This window comes from Piliocolobus tephrosceles, chromosome 1, assembly GCF_002776525.5.
Source record: "Piliocolobus tephrosceles isolate RC106 chromosome 1, ASM277652v3, whole genome shotgun sequence".
NCBI classification, from domain to species: Eukaryota; Metazoa; Chordata; class Mammalia; order Primates; family Cercopithecidae; genus Piliocolobus; species Piliocolobus tephrosceles.
Window position 1 is genome coordinate 173,522,648 of NC_045434.1, and position 13,213 is coordinate 173,535,860.

General features: G+C 44.9%; 2 protein-coding genes across 8 annotated transcripts in view; both read left to right on the top strand.

Annotated features, from left to right (window-relative positions):
• The window catches only part of AGBL4 (ATP/GTP binding protein like 4), a 1,474,608-nt gene that overhangs the window by 1,231,888 nt on the left and 229,507 nt on the right, over positions 1-13,213 (top strand). The gene's annotated exons all lie outside the window — the stretch shown is intronic.
• Positions 1-13,213, top strand: part of BEND5 (BEN domain containing 5) — a 49,365-nt gene that overhangs the window by 17,344 nt on the left and 18,808 nt on the right. For 2 of the 3 annotated variants that reach the window (XM_023187723.1, XM_023187721.2), the window contains one exon: positions 307-691. In XM_023187723.1, the coding sequence (XP_023043491.1) occupies positions 307-691 (385 nt within the window). Of the gene's footprint in view, positions 1-224; positions 692-13,213 lie in introns of all 3 variants that reach the window. The other variant, XM_023187724.1, reaches the window with a different exon arrangement.

Sequence of the window (13,213 nt, forward strand, 5' to 3'; positions counted from 1 at the left end):
GGGTGGTCATGGTATATGCATCCAGGAGGCAGAGTGGTGAAAGGAAAAAGTGCAGGCCTGGGAAACCAGTGTCCTGGTTATGACTTTGGGCAAGCCTCTTCCCCACTCAGAACCCCATTTATAAAATTTATAAAATGTTTCCCCATTTATAAAATGAAGGGCTTTGACTAAGTGTTTGCACAGGTTTCTCCAAGCACTGATGTTCTGTGATTCTGTGATTTTAGGATTGTCTGGGGAAATATTGAGCTGCAGTCCAAGAAAGTCCCAGCTGCCCTTGCCTGAACTGATTCTCGTTGTCCTACACAGAGACCTGAGGGGCGGAAGCCGAGCGAAGTGGCGCACAAGAGCATCGAGGCTGTGGTGGCTCGGCTAGAGAAGCAGAACGGCCTGAGCCTGGGCCATAGCACGTGTCCGGAAGAGGTCTTCGTGGAGGCCTCGCCAGGCACAGAGGACATGGACAGTCTAGAAGATGCTGTGGTGCCCCGGGCTCTGTATGAGGAGCTGCTGCGCAACTACCAGCAGCAGCAGGAAGAGATGCGCCACCTCCAGCAGGAGCTGGAGCGGACTCGGAGGCAGCTGGTACAACAGGCCAAGAAGCTCAAGGAGTACGGGGCACTTGTGTCTGAAATGAAGGAGCTCCGTGACCTCAACCGGAGGCTCCAGGACGTGCTGCTCCTGCGGCTTGGCAGCGGTGAGTGCCCCAGCAGGCCACATGGGTGGAATGCTTCATCCAGATCCTCTTCTGGGAGGAGAAAGGGGAGAGGGAGACCAAGTGCCCCGGAGGCTAGGGAAGGACAGACACTTGGCTTATCAGTTATCTCAAAGAAGAGTCGCTCCCACTCATAGTGAATCTGATAGGAGCTTATGTATGCCACAGCCTCAGCTATGGGAACATTGGCGAACATGGGTCAGAGAATAAGAGCTGACAAAATATTTGTCACTGCTCACTCATTTATGCCTTCATTCAGCAAGAGGCAGTAACAGGGATTGTAGGGAACCTCTCCAAGGAAGTTTCAGGATAGTAAAAAGAAGTAGACATGATCCTAACAACATGTATTAGTTTAAGTCAGAAAGTGATAAATGCCAAAGGAGAATGCTGACAAAATGAGATGAGAGTTGAGGGCTTGGAGTGGTTATTTGTAACTGAGGGCATGGAGAGACTTCAGTAAGGAACCGAGGTTTGAAGGGTGGGCAGTGTTTCAAGGCACAAGAGGAGGCTGAGCAGCACTCATGAGCATGGGAAGATACCTGGAGCACACTAAAAGGAATAATGCAAATGTGCTTTGAGAACAGAAGATGGAAGGACTTGAAAACTTGACTAGCCTGGGATGTCTGAACTTGTTTTGGTAGGAATGTAAAGCATTAGAAAGCTTTGAGCAGGGAGGTACATGACCTTAGGAAGATGAATATAAAGACGTATAAAACTCCTTTGGTTTGCTCACAGAACTTTAAATAGGTTCTTATATTGCACTGTATTTTAACTAATCAGGTTTTCCAATCTAAAGTGGTTTAGAAGCAGGGATCGAGAAATCTGAGAGGCAGCAGCCTTGACTGCCAGAAGAAATGACTGCCTACCAGAGAGAAAAAGACAGAAAAATGCTTTCAGAACATAAGAATCCAGAACTGTAGAAGATAGAGCCCAGTGAGTATTGAGGAAATCAGTATAACACAAGTTCATTGCCTCCATAGCCCCTGAAGACAGTAATTGATAACTCTGAGTCAGTGTGCTTTGCTTGAAGAAGGTGGTAATCTAGTCTAGGAATATCCTCAAAGTTTAAATAAAATACAGTTTTGCCCTTATGAAGGTTTTCATTATCTAGATAATATATTTAGATATGAAGCTTCATTCTTCTTTGATTTATTCTTACCCTAATTTACTTATATTTGTAGGTGTCATTTGCTTCTTAAAGTATGTCCCCAAGGTAGCGGCTCAGTAGATCTTTGGATGGTCCAAGGAGTCAGTAGAGAAGCCTTTTCATGCCCTTGTTATAGAAAAGGAAACTACATTGGGACTTCCCCAGAGTCACTTAGGGAGGTAGAGGTAGAGTTCTGTCTCAACTCTAGTCACTCAGTTCATAGGCTGGAGTTTGTCTACTCCCGAATTCTACCATTGCTTTGGCAAGTCAGTGTCCCAAATCATAGTCTACAGAGGTTCACAGGGACACGAAAAGTCGCATATGGTTTGCAGCTTCAAAAGTTAGTAAAGTTCTTTATTAAAATAAAATCTCAAAGAGAAATCATAAATGTAAAAATTTGTAAAAGCTATATTGTTCTTATAGCAGTGATGGGGGATGGGGATAACTGAAATTTTCAGAGAGGAAAAGATGTTTCCCAATCTTAAAGTGAATAATCTGTATTTTCAGTGTGCTTTGTATGCTATGCCTTTTATAAACTTCTTGGGGACTTGTGGGGAAGTACACCAAAAACAGAAATTCTTCGTACTTAATTCAACTCCCAGGGAAACTACCTGTTTTTCATGATTATGAACTGAGTTTAAACTCCAGAAACCACTCCTAAGCCTCTGGGGTAGTAAGATACCCTGCATTTTACATCATTATATGCCTATTTTAGTCCGAAAACATGTAGAAAAACTTGATCTGAAGCATAGTTTCAGTGTCTTGATCTTTCTAGGCTCTCCCATCCCACAGGCCTTGAAGGCCATTGCATAGGCCAGTGGATGGCTCTTCCCTGATCTGAGTCACCATCATCATTACAATGGGTTGGACTCAACATAAATCAGCTGGAGCCCCAAGTATGCATAGGGCACCTACCCTATCCTCTCAGGACTGCAGGCATCCTGGAAAATCACACCCACTGTCCCTCATCTGTGAAAGCTTAAAAGTCTATTGATTAACACATGTTAACAGGAGAATGGTAATGTGCCAAGTTCCAAGACAAATCCACAAGAATAAAATAAAAGGGTCTCTACCCTTAAGAGGAGGTTGTATGTTTTCATGGCCTGGATTCAAATCCCAACTTCCCTATTTCCCAACTCTGTGGCTTTGGGAAGCTCATGTCCTTCCTTCCATTCTTCCTTCCTTTCCTGTGACCTTGTTTTCTTCCATGAATACTTGCTGGTCTCCTGCTACATGCCAGGGATCTTGCCTAGTGTAAGAATTCAGTATATTTGCAATACAGACCTTGCCCTCTGCCCTTGAAGAGTTTAAAGTTTGATGAGGGAAACAGACCCTGAAGCAATCAATGACAGCACAGTACATAAATGCCATCATAGGGACAAAACCATAGAGGACTGTGGGACAGCAGAGAGGTCTACCCACCAGATTTTGAGGGGTCAGAGGGGGAAGGCTTCCTGAAAGAAACAACTTTTAGGCTGAAGCCTGAAGGATGAATTGTTGTTATCGAAACAGGAATCAGTAGATGGGGAGAGTAAGGAGCAATTTAGGCAAAGAGCGTGTATGTCTCTGACCCTCAGTGTTCTCATCTGTAAAATGGGAATGATCATATTACAGCCTTGTGACACACAGCATAGTGCCTGACATTCTGTTAATGCTTGATTACTGTTAGCTCCTGTTCAACATCATGTAATGGAGGAGCTAAGACAGGGTTAATTTTGACTTTTAACTCAGGCACCCCCAGCCAGTAGTTGGCTATATGACCTTGGGCAGGTTAACTAACTTCTCTGCCTCAGTATCCTCTTACAATATTGAAGATAAGAGGGGTTATATATGTTTGTTCATGTGTTTATTCATTCAGTCAGCTAACTTTGACCAAATGCTTTCTGAGCCTAGGAACTTGGGGAGATGCAAAGAAGACTAAGACATTGGGGAGTAGGAGAGGGTAGTGATGGCGGTAAACATGTTATTAAAATACAGAGTGCCAGTTCTGTGGGAGAGGTTAGCATCTGAAGGGAGAACTCTCTCGTGGAAAGTCTAGTAAGATATCCCCTTGCCGTAACAGATCCTGATCTATAAACACCACTAAGAAGGCAGAGAACAACCAGAAAGCAAATGAGAGACCCTTGTTTGACTCATGGCTTCACTTGCCCTCTGATAAACATGTCCTGGCTTAGGGTTGATGGAGGGCCGAGGCTTTGCCATTCTCTGCCCCCTGGGCCTCATTTGAGTGTTGCTCCTGGAGGCATATCCTTGAGTATTTTTATTTGTCCACCTCAGCTAGGGGCCTAGCTCAAGGGCCTTTGTCTGGCTTGGGTGCTGGATCATTCACACCATAACAGGCAAATTCAGAGATGAGGGAGGCCAACAGGTCAGGAGGTGCTCAGTTTTCAAAAGAAATCTACCTACCTGAAAGAATCATTATTTACTCACCCACGTAGTGGAGTCCTACGAGTGGTAGATGGTAGTGGAGAGCAGCCGCCTGGTCTTTTCAGACTGATGGGGACTCAGAGTGGGAAGCAGGTCCGTTAGCAGCTGGGAGTTATAATGGCACACCTTGAGGAGGCTGGGGTCAGAAAGGTGGAGCCACAGCCAAGGGTGGGGGATAGCAGCAAGAGAGTATGTTTCAGAGGCTTCACTGAATCTTACACGTCTTCATTTGTACACTTATTCATTCTTTAATTCATTCCACACACAAGAAAAGATGGGTTTAATCGGAAGTATTCCAACATGGAGTCATGGAGTTGTGAAAGAACTTAGGCTATAGACTGTCACCCTCATTTTGCTGATGAGGAAACAAGCCCAAAAAGTGTCAGTGGCTTATTCCTCAGGGTCTCCTGACCCTGGTCCTGTGTGCCTCTCTCTGGACCCTCACCTGTATGACCTTCTTTAGCTCTTAGACTTCATTTTTCCCAACATGGGGGTGTCCCCTCCATCCCCTTTACTCCCCACAAAGGACATCATCTTTCTCTGTAAAACAAAACTTTCCTTGTCTGTGATCTTAGCATGGTAAGATCATGCTAAGCTTAGCATAGATGGGAAGGAAGTTTACTGTCCTCCACTGTCAAAATTAAATAAGGAAGCATATGTAATAACTTTAGCCCCGTGACCCCCATATTGTAAGTGTTCAATAAATGCCAGTCCCCTTTTCCTTTTTCTCCCTTTCCTGCCCATCTTCCCCCAAATAAGTAAATGACAAGGATGCAAAAAGCGTGGTGATATTCCAAGGTACAGATGTTTTTCTGTGTATATTCATTTATTCATTATTTTATTCAGTGAACAGTTATCAAGGGTATCCTTTGTTCTAGGACTGGGTTAGGTGCTGGGAATAACGTAATGAACAAGACAGAGTGCCTTTTTGAAAAACAATGCACAAGTAGATTAGAATGGTGTGTTTAAACTGGGCATTGGCAGCCACAGAGAATTTTAGGGGATGAAGGGAAGCAGAACAATAGAGACCCAACTGGGGGAGGGTAAGCCCCCATGTGTGAGAATGGAGTAAATTCTAGGGTCTCTCTTGGTTTCTCCTCAGCTAGATTCCCTGTTCTTAGAAGGCAAAGTCCAAGGCTACGGTGTCCTCCCCAGTTTGTTACACTGTAAGTACCACTTAGATAGTATAATTCATTGTGGTGTGACTCGGGTAACATTAGTTCAAATAAGACTCTCAAGGGCTCTGTGAGGAATACAAAGAGGAGCAGATGTAATCCTTGCCTTCAGGATGCATACAAGTCTCACAGGGAATACAAACATGTATGCAGCATGACACCAGGCAAATAAAATCAGTGTTGTAATTGCAGGAGGGAGACAGATGATGATATTAGATTTCGTGTGTGCTTTGTCAGGGAATATAGGCAAAAATGATGAATTCTAACCAGAAGAGGCATAGATGACTAGAGTAATAACAGTAATTCACATGTGCATGGGATTTTACAGGTTTCAAAGCACCTTGACATTTTTATCTCATGGGACAATTCTGATAGTCTTGTTGCAAGGCCAGGTAGGGATTATTATCTCCATTTTAGAGAGGAGAAGGCAAAAGGAAGAGATAATGTCCTGTTGGCTAGATCATAAGCTGGCTGAAAGTTTTGAAAAAGGAGAAAGCCATTGTGGCCTGCATATCTGTTTCAACTTTTTAGAGCTGGATCACTAACACCTCTGTAACCCTCTGGGTTTGTAGCTTGTGTGCTGTCCAAGGTCCGTTAAAATACCAGCTTTGATCTTTAAAATCCTTTGCAGTCTGAACTGGCTTCTTTAAGCCCAGGTCTCTGATAGTGCCTTAGAAAAGGCAGCTAATGTCAGCCAAATGCTTCATGCTGGTTTTCTCCTGTACTGGAGACAACCTGGGCTTCAGCAGCAGATATTACTTGGGTTTGAATTTCAGCTGTCTTAATTTATTACCTGTGTAACTTCATATACATTTTTTAACCCTTCTCAGGTCTCTGTTTTCTCCTCTGTAATATAGGTATCTTAAAGCTCACTACATACAGACAGGAGAACCAGCTCAGTAATTAAGAGCCCTAATGGGCTCTGAGGTCAGAAATACTGGGGTTTTCAATCCCAGCTCTTCCAAATTCAAATTTTGTTGCCTCGGGCAAGTTACTTAACTTCCTCAGCCTTAGTTTCCTCATCTGTACAACAGAGTGAATGATAGTATCAACCATTATGGTTTTTAAAAGGAGCAAATGGGTTGGGGGCAGTGGCTCACGCCTGTAATCCCAGCACTTTGGGAGGACGAGGCAGGTGGATCACAAGGTCAAGAGATCGAGACCATTTCCTGACCAACATGGTGAAACCCCGCCTCTACTAAAAATACAAAAATTAGCTGGGCATGGGGGTGTGTGCCTATAGTCCCAGCTACTCGAGAGGCTGAGGCAGGAGAATAGCTTGAACCCGGGAAGCAGAGGTTGCAGTGAGTAAAGATCATGCCACTGCACTCCAGCCTGGCGACAGCACGAGACTCTGTCTAAGAAAAAAAAAAGAAGTAAATGAACAAATGCAGTCAAGTCATCTGCCTAGAGGCCAGCATATAGTAGGTGCTCAGTAGGTACTGCATCAAGATGTAGAATCATTTGAAGATGTGCATGAGAAAATGTGTTATATAGTGCTTGGCACATCATAGGCACCCATTGTCCTACAGCAGAACACAGATGTGATGGTCTGGCATGTCTTAATCTTTGGTCAACCCTGGATGACTCCTAGAGATTTCCTATTTCCCCTTGTAAGTCCTTAGAAATCATATTTGAACACTCTATTTTACAACCATGCCTGGACTTGATTTCAAACTCACTGGTCTGTAGCTTATAGAATTTGTCCATTACTACCCCCAACTTTTCCTGGGCAGAATTCCATCTTCCCATCTGTAGCTCTCAAACCCCCCATTTGACCTCCTGGATTTTTTTAGACATCACTAGTTGTGGCTCAGTCTTCCCTTTGCCAGGACTCTCTTCCTGGGGCCTGTTTGTCTCAGAGCTCTTTCCCATCTCTTTCAGCCTCAGTTCATTCTCACAATGAGCAAGAGTACTATAAAAAAGTTGGACTTTGAGAAAGGCCCAAAGCAGATGGACAAGAGCCATTTTGTCTAGTTAGGTATTAACATCTCCCTTGTGGAGGTGAGGCCCAAGAGGCCCACTGTCTGCCTGCCGGTTTACAGTTAGTGGTGGGGCAGTTTCAAAAACTATAGTACCCTGCTCAATTCAGATGGCAGGAAGAGATCTAGTAGTAGGAAATGGAGTAGGTTCTCTGAAAAATATTGGTCATCATCTACTTTGAAGGACTTTTTTTGAACTGTTGCCCAAATTAGAATTAGCCACAGTTTAAAATAATCCTACATTATTTTAAAAGTTGATTTCAGGGTGGCTGAACAATTCAGGACCCTCCTTTCCCTTTCTTCCTAGACTCCGTTTTCCTGGGGGCAGTGGGGATGGGGTTGAGGGACAGCTCCAGGCTGTCCCTTTTCTAACAACTGCCTAGGTATTTAAAACATCCAGAGGAAGTTGCTAGGCTTTTCCCCATTGTCAGAATAGGAATGTGTTTCTCCATTAGAGCAGGGTTTTGCCTTCCATATTGCCATGTAACAGACTTGTTTGCTTTTGGATTTGCCAGTCGGGAAATGGAGGTGGGAAAGTGTTCATTACAGGCAAAGCCTGGTCTCTGGAATACCTGCTTTGGACCGGACCCTAAATACTTTCCATATATAAAACAACCTCAGCAGTGGATAAAACAGGCTCAGAGAGATTAGGTGACTCGCCTGAGGTCACACACCCAGGAAAGGGTAGAACCAGTTTTCAGAACTGAGGCCCCTCTTCCTTTGCCATGCATCAGGCAGTCTGATCACAGAGTCCCTCAGCCATGTGCTTCTGTGGCACCGTCCCTTTTGCCTGCCTCCTGATTAGGCCTTCTTTGTTGGCCATTATACCATCCAGTACTGCTGTGCATTCTGTGACTGCAGGACCCTTGAGCTGTTAGATGAATATTTCCTGCTTAGTTTAAAAGCCCACCACATCTTCATAGTTTCAGCCTTACCAGGCAGCATGGCCTCAAGATACCAACCAGATAATTCCTGGAGTTTTCTTAGAAATTGTCTCTTTAGAGAGAACCCAGTTCAACCTTTCACCTCAAACTTATAGATGGACAGCTGAGGCCCAAAGAGTGAAAAAGACATATGTATCTATGCCATGTGGAATCAGAATATATAGGATTTCATGAACCCAGTATCCTGAAGCAGTGGAACGCTTGTGTTCAGCCAACATGGATGGATGGAATTAGTTTGGCTGCCAGGATTCAGCAGGTCCCAGAGGCTGGCCATACCCTCCCTTGCTGCTCCAGGGGGCACTCTGAGTGTGGGGGGGGTAATTCTTAAGAGTCCTAGGACCTTAGTCCCATAAGGAACCCCAGAGTTCACCTCGTCTAGCCTCCTATACATGACAAGAAGCTTTCTTTAGTCTCCCTGCCATGCAATCACCCAGTCTCCAGTAACATTCCCCTAGAGACAAGATGCTCACTCACTTCCTTCCACTGCAGCCTGTCCCATTATTGGACAGCTCTGACTGTAGGAAAATGTTTTTGTGCAGGGAACATTATTGGATCCTTCCTCTGTTCCGAGCCCTGTGCTAGGCATAGAGACATCAAATTGTTAAGCCCCCCTTGTGACCTTAAAGAAGTCACAGTCTCATCAGCAGACTGTGAGGTGATGCAGGGTGAGCCTGACTTTGGTTCTGAGCTCTTGGGATGTTGGGGAAGGATACAAAAGAGAGCTGCTTACATGGCTGGGGTAGGAGAGTTGTGGATGGCTGGAGGAGGCCCCAAGTTAAGGGACTATCTCAGGCAACAGGAGAGCCTAAACAAAGGTTTGGAGTTGTAAGAGAGGCTGGTTTATTCAAGGAATTGAAAGTAGTTCTGGTTGGACGGCACAGTGAAGGGCTGGGTAGCAGGAAGAGATGAGGTTGCAGATATAGATGAAAGCAAGCAGAACTACCCCAGACCCTCCTGCAGGTGGTTCATGGGGGCACTTCCCCATTGGAGTGGCCTGGGGTGCAGTCCTTCAACTCCTGAGTTGCTGTTTTCCTCTGAGCCAGGTGAATCAATCAACAGCCATGTAGCAAAGATGAATCCATATGGTCCCTACTCTGGAAGGGCTCATGGCCTGAAGGGAGTATCAGCTGAGGTCAGGGGTATGGATTGATTTGTTGGACAGACATCCACCACGTGATCAAACTTTGCCTCCTCATAACTGCTGCCCTCGGGCACTCACTGTGCCCACAGTGGTCCCTCAGGAACCTGGGAGCAGCTCTTGTGCTACCCACCCCACTTATTCCCACCACAACTCCTTAGCCCCCCAACCCAGCCAACTCTGGTCCATTTTACATGCATTGAGCTCATGTGTGGGCCTTCAGTGCTTCTCTGACAGGGCGTCCTGCACATATCCTGCCATTTGGATACTCTCTGGGCACAGATAGTTGGGCAGGAGGAAAGTAGAAGCAGCACAGATGAAGAAGCAGTCCAGTCTTCCCTGGCCACCAGAGGATAAGCTCAGAGCTTCTAGAGGTGACACCCTATTCCCCTTCCACCACACCCCTCACGATTGTGGAGATTTTCACAGACCCCCAAGGAATGTCTGAGAAAATCAGAGACGAGTTGAGGGTCACACAGAGTGAGCATTAGGCAAGAAGCTCTGAAAAGTACAGTTCACTGAGGAGCGGCAGGGCAGTGGAAAGAGCTGTCTTTGGAATCTGACGACTCTGAACTTGAGCACTCACCACCTGTGTGACTTCTGGCAAGTTATTTTACTGCTCTGAGTCTTTACGGAGATAATAAGGTCTATTTTGTGGGATCATCGTGAGGATTAACTTCTTTCGCTAAACACATGTTTAGTGAGTGTTCTGTATGAAGGACATTGTGCTGGGTGCTGGGGATATAGCAGCGAACAAGACTACTCATCCCCTTGGTGTTTATGTTCTAGTCAGGGAGATGTTAAACAATCACCTGACAGTGGGCTGAAAAATGCTACAGAGAGAAAAAAGAGAGATACATTTGATATAAGACACTTAACAAAGAAGACATTTGTAGGTTTCAGCCACCTTTCCTTCTCAAATACGTCATTTGAAATGGGCATCTGCAATTCCTCAAAGTCGGGGATAACCTTGACCCCCAAGACTGGGGACCCGGGCCTGCTTGTTTTACCTCTTTCTTCCTGGGTGGGCTTCTGCCCCTTGGAGCAGGGGCTCTCTCAGATCCATTTCAACTCTGCTGCTCTGTGGTTCACATTCCCCGAGGGTGTGGCCCCACTTTGGAGGCATCTTTGTGAGCCGCTGGGATCTCACCTAATCCAGGATTCATGCTAGAATTTTTTTTTCTCTTGCCTCTGCCCAACAAAGTCTGCTCCTGCCCTCACTCGAAGAAGGCACTCGGAAAATGGAGAGAGAGAGGATCTGAAGAACCCCGGCCTCGCTACTCCCCCACCTCCCCAAGATGTCATCCATCCATCAGAGCCCCAGTCAGAGATCACCACTTTCCCGAAACCTTCTAGGATCCCTTAACCAGCAGTGATCTCCCCTTCCCCAAATTCATGCAGATCGTCACGTTGCACCCTTTGTGCACAGTGAGCCTGTGGTTTGTGCCACTTGCCTTCACCTTATGAGAACTACCCCACCCTAGGGTCTCATACCCAACAAGCTCCTCTCATCCTCCAAGCCCCAACACAGAAGTTTGTGACCATCCTTCTGAAGATTTCCTAGTTAATTTCCTCCAGAGGCAGCACCCCCTCCTTTGCTTCTGCCCCAGTTATTTTCCTAATGCGTGTTAGCCATATGGGTGGTGGCAGTCTGCTGCCTGTCTCTTTCCACTGATAGACTGTGAAGCACCCACTTCCACCTAGCCCAGGGCTGGCACTCAGCGGCACTTAGTAGATTCTCACCAAAGGAATGAAACCAGATTTGTCTGTGTTTCACTGGAAGCCTAATGGGGCTAAGAAACAGAAGCACAGCTACAGCAGCAGGTGAGAGCAGCTGATGACTTCTGAGAGGGTCTGAGAAGGTCCACAGAGGGGGATCCTCCTACCCAGATCCGGAGGCATCTTCCCTAGTCTCTTTCCAAGGCCTTTGTTTAACTCCTTCATTGTTATGTAGCTGTTCCCATGCCCAGGTCCTTCTCAACAGTAAAATTATCTCTATTCTGCCAAGTCTAGTACTCCCTGTGCCACAGCAGATGTTCTGTATGCATTTAAGAATTTTGACTTGATTTACTTTGCATTTTTGAAGAAAATAGGATGGTACTTATTGCAGAGAAACTTCCTACTTACAGAAGTAAAAGGATTTAATCCTTTTTTCTAAAAAAAAAAATATATATATATATATATATATATATATTATTAACCTTTCTATTTCAGCTGAAATCGGAAATACTTAGTGTCCAAACACATATATGTTTGAAAAAATAGGTGATTTCTCAACCCAGAAGTCACACAAACATAAACATTTGTGTTCATCAGAAAGAACAGCATTAGTCCAGTTTGTGACACAACAAGAATAGAAAATCGTGTAATTTCATATATTTGTTGCCCCAGCAAACACTTACAAAGACCCTAACTGTGTGTCATGCTTTCCATTTTAGGGAAAAAGCCAGTAGGGCTTACGGAGGTAAAGTAAGTAACAGAACCAGGATCTTTACCAGGTTTTTCTGACGCTAAATCTATTGCTCATCCGTTAAATCAGAGTTATTTGTATGCTCTATAATAGTGCTTCACATGTTAAATCTGAACTTCCCCAGAACAGGAACATACTTTGTCTCTGGGTCCCCAGTGCCTCTTACAGAGCCAAGATCTTGATATGCAGTCAGGGGTTGTGAGATGAATGGGTTCATGAATGATTGAGTGAAAAGACAAGTACTACCTTTCATACTTTTAAAAAGCTTCCTTTACCCAGCTGAGAGGTTTCTTTCCATGGAAGAGATATTTTCCCCCGAATAAACCTCAAGTGTGTGTCAGTATCGAAATGCAAATGGATCAAAGCCCTTTTTTAAAAAAAATTCCTACTCTTCCCACAAAGTGAAAAAAGTTCCTTTGTTACCTAAAATATCTGCGCCAGATTGTACAATGCTGTCTCTTAACGCAAGTGCTTATTATTGTGGCTAATTTGGTCACATGTGTTTGAGGGAGAACAATGCCTCAGAAATTTTTTAAAAGCAAAACAGCAATCTGAAGCATTTGTTGTAATGAGATGTAAATTGCCAACATCAGTAGTGGAGCCGACTAAAATTTGCAATGAAGTGATTTTCCCCCCTCTTAAATTAAAAGCACTAGGGGCCCTCCCTGCTCTCCCCGAAGAAAACACATGCTTTTTTGTTCTTCTTCTTTCCGATCCTGTAATGCTAAACATTGCGCTCTATTGATTGATTCATTCCTTCATTCATCTGCCATTTTGCCCACTTCTGTCTGTTTTGTGCCTCAGTGCTAGGCTCTTCCAGAGGCATCAGCAGCCTGCATGGTGGCTTTTGGTAACCCCCATTTTGCAGGTAGGAAAGCTGAGTTGCAGAGAAGTTAAGATGACCTGACTTTAAAGTCATGAGCTGGGATTCACACCCAGGTCTCCTGAAAAGTCCCTTTTAAGATGTACCTTTGGCTGGCTTTTCAAGCTGACCTTCTGTAGACAATATCCTGGAAGGAGGAGGCTGTTGCGGAGAGCTTTTGCCAGGTGTTAAGCAAATGGTGCTGAGAAGTTTAGAAAATAGTTTTTCTTGAGAGCCAAGATCTCAGTATAGTAGCTTCTATATTTGACAGAAGTTTATCAGTCCCGTAGGAGACCATCGTGAGCCTTGAAGAGAGTGGGTAGGCTGTGGAGTACAAGGACCTGCTCTGTGCTGGGCCT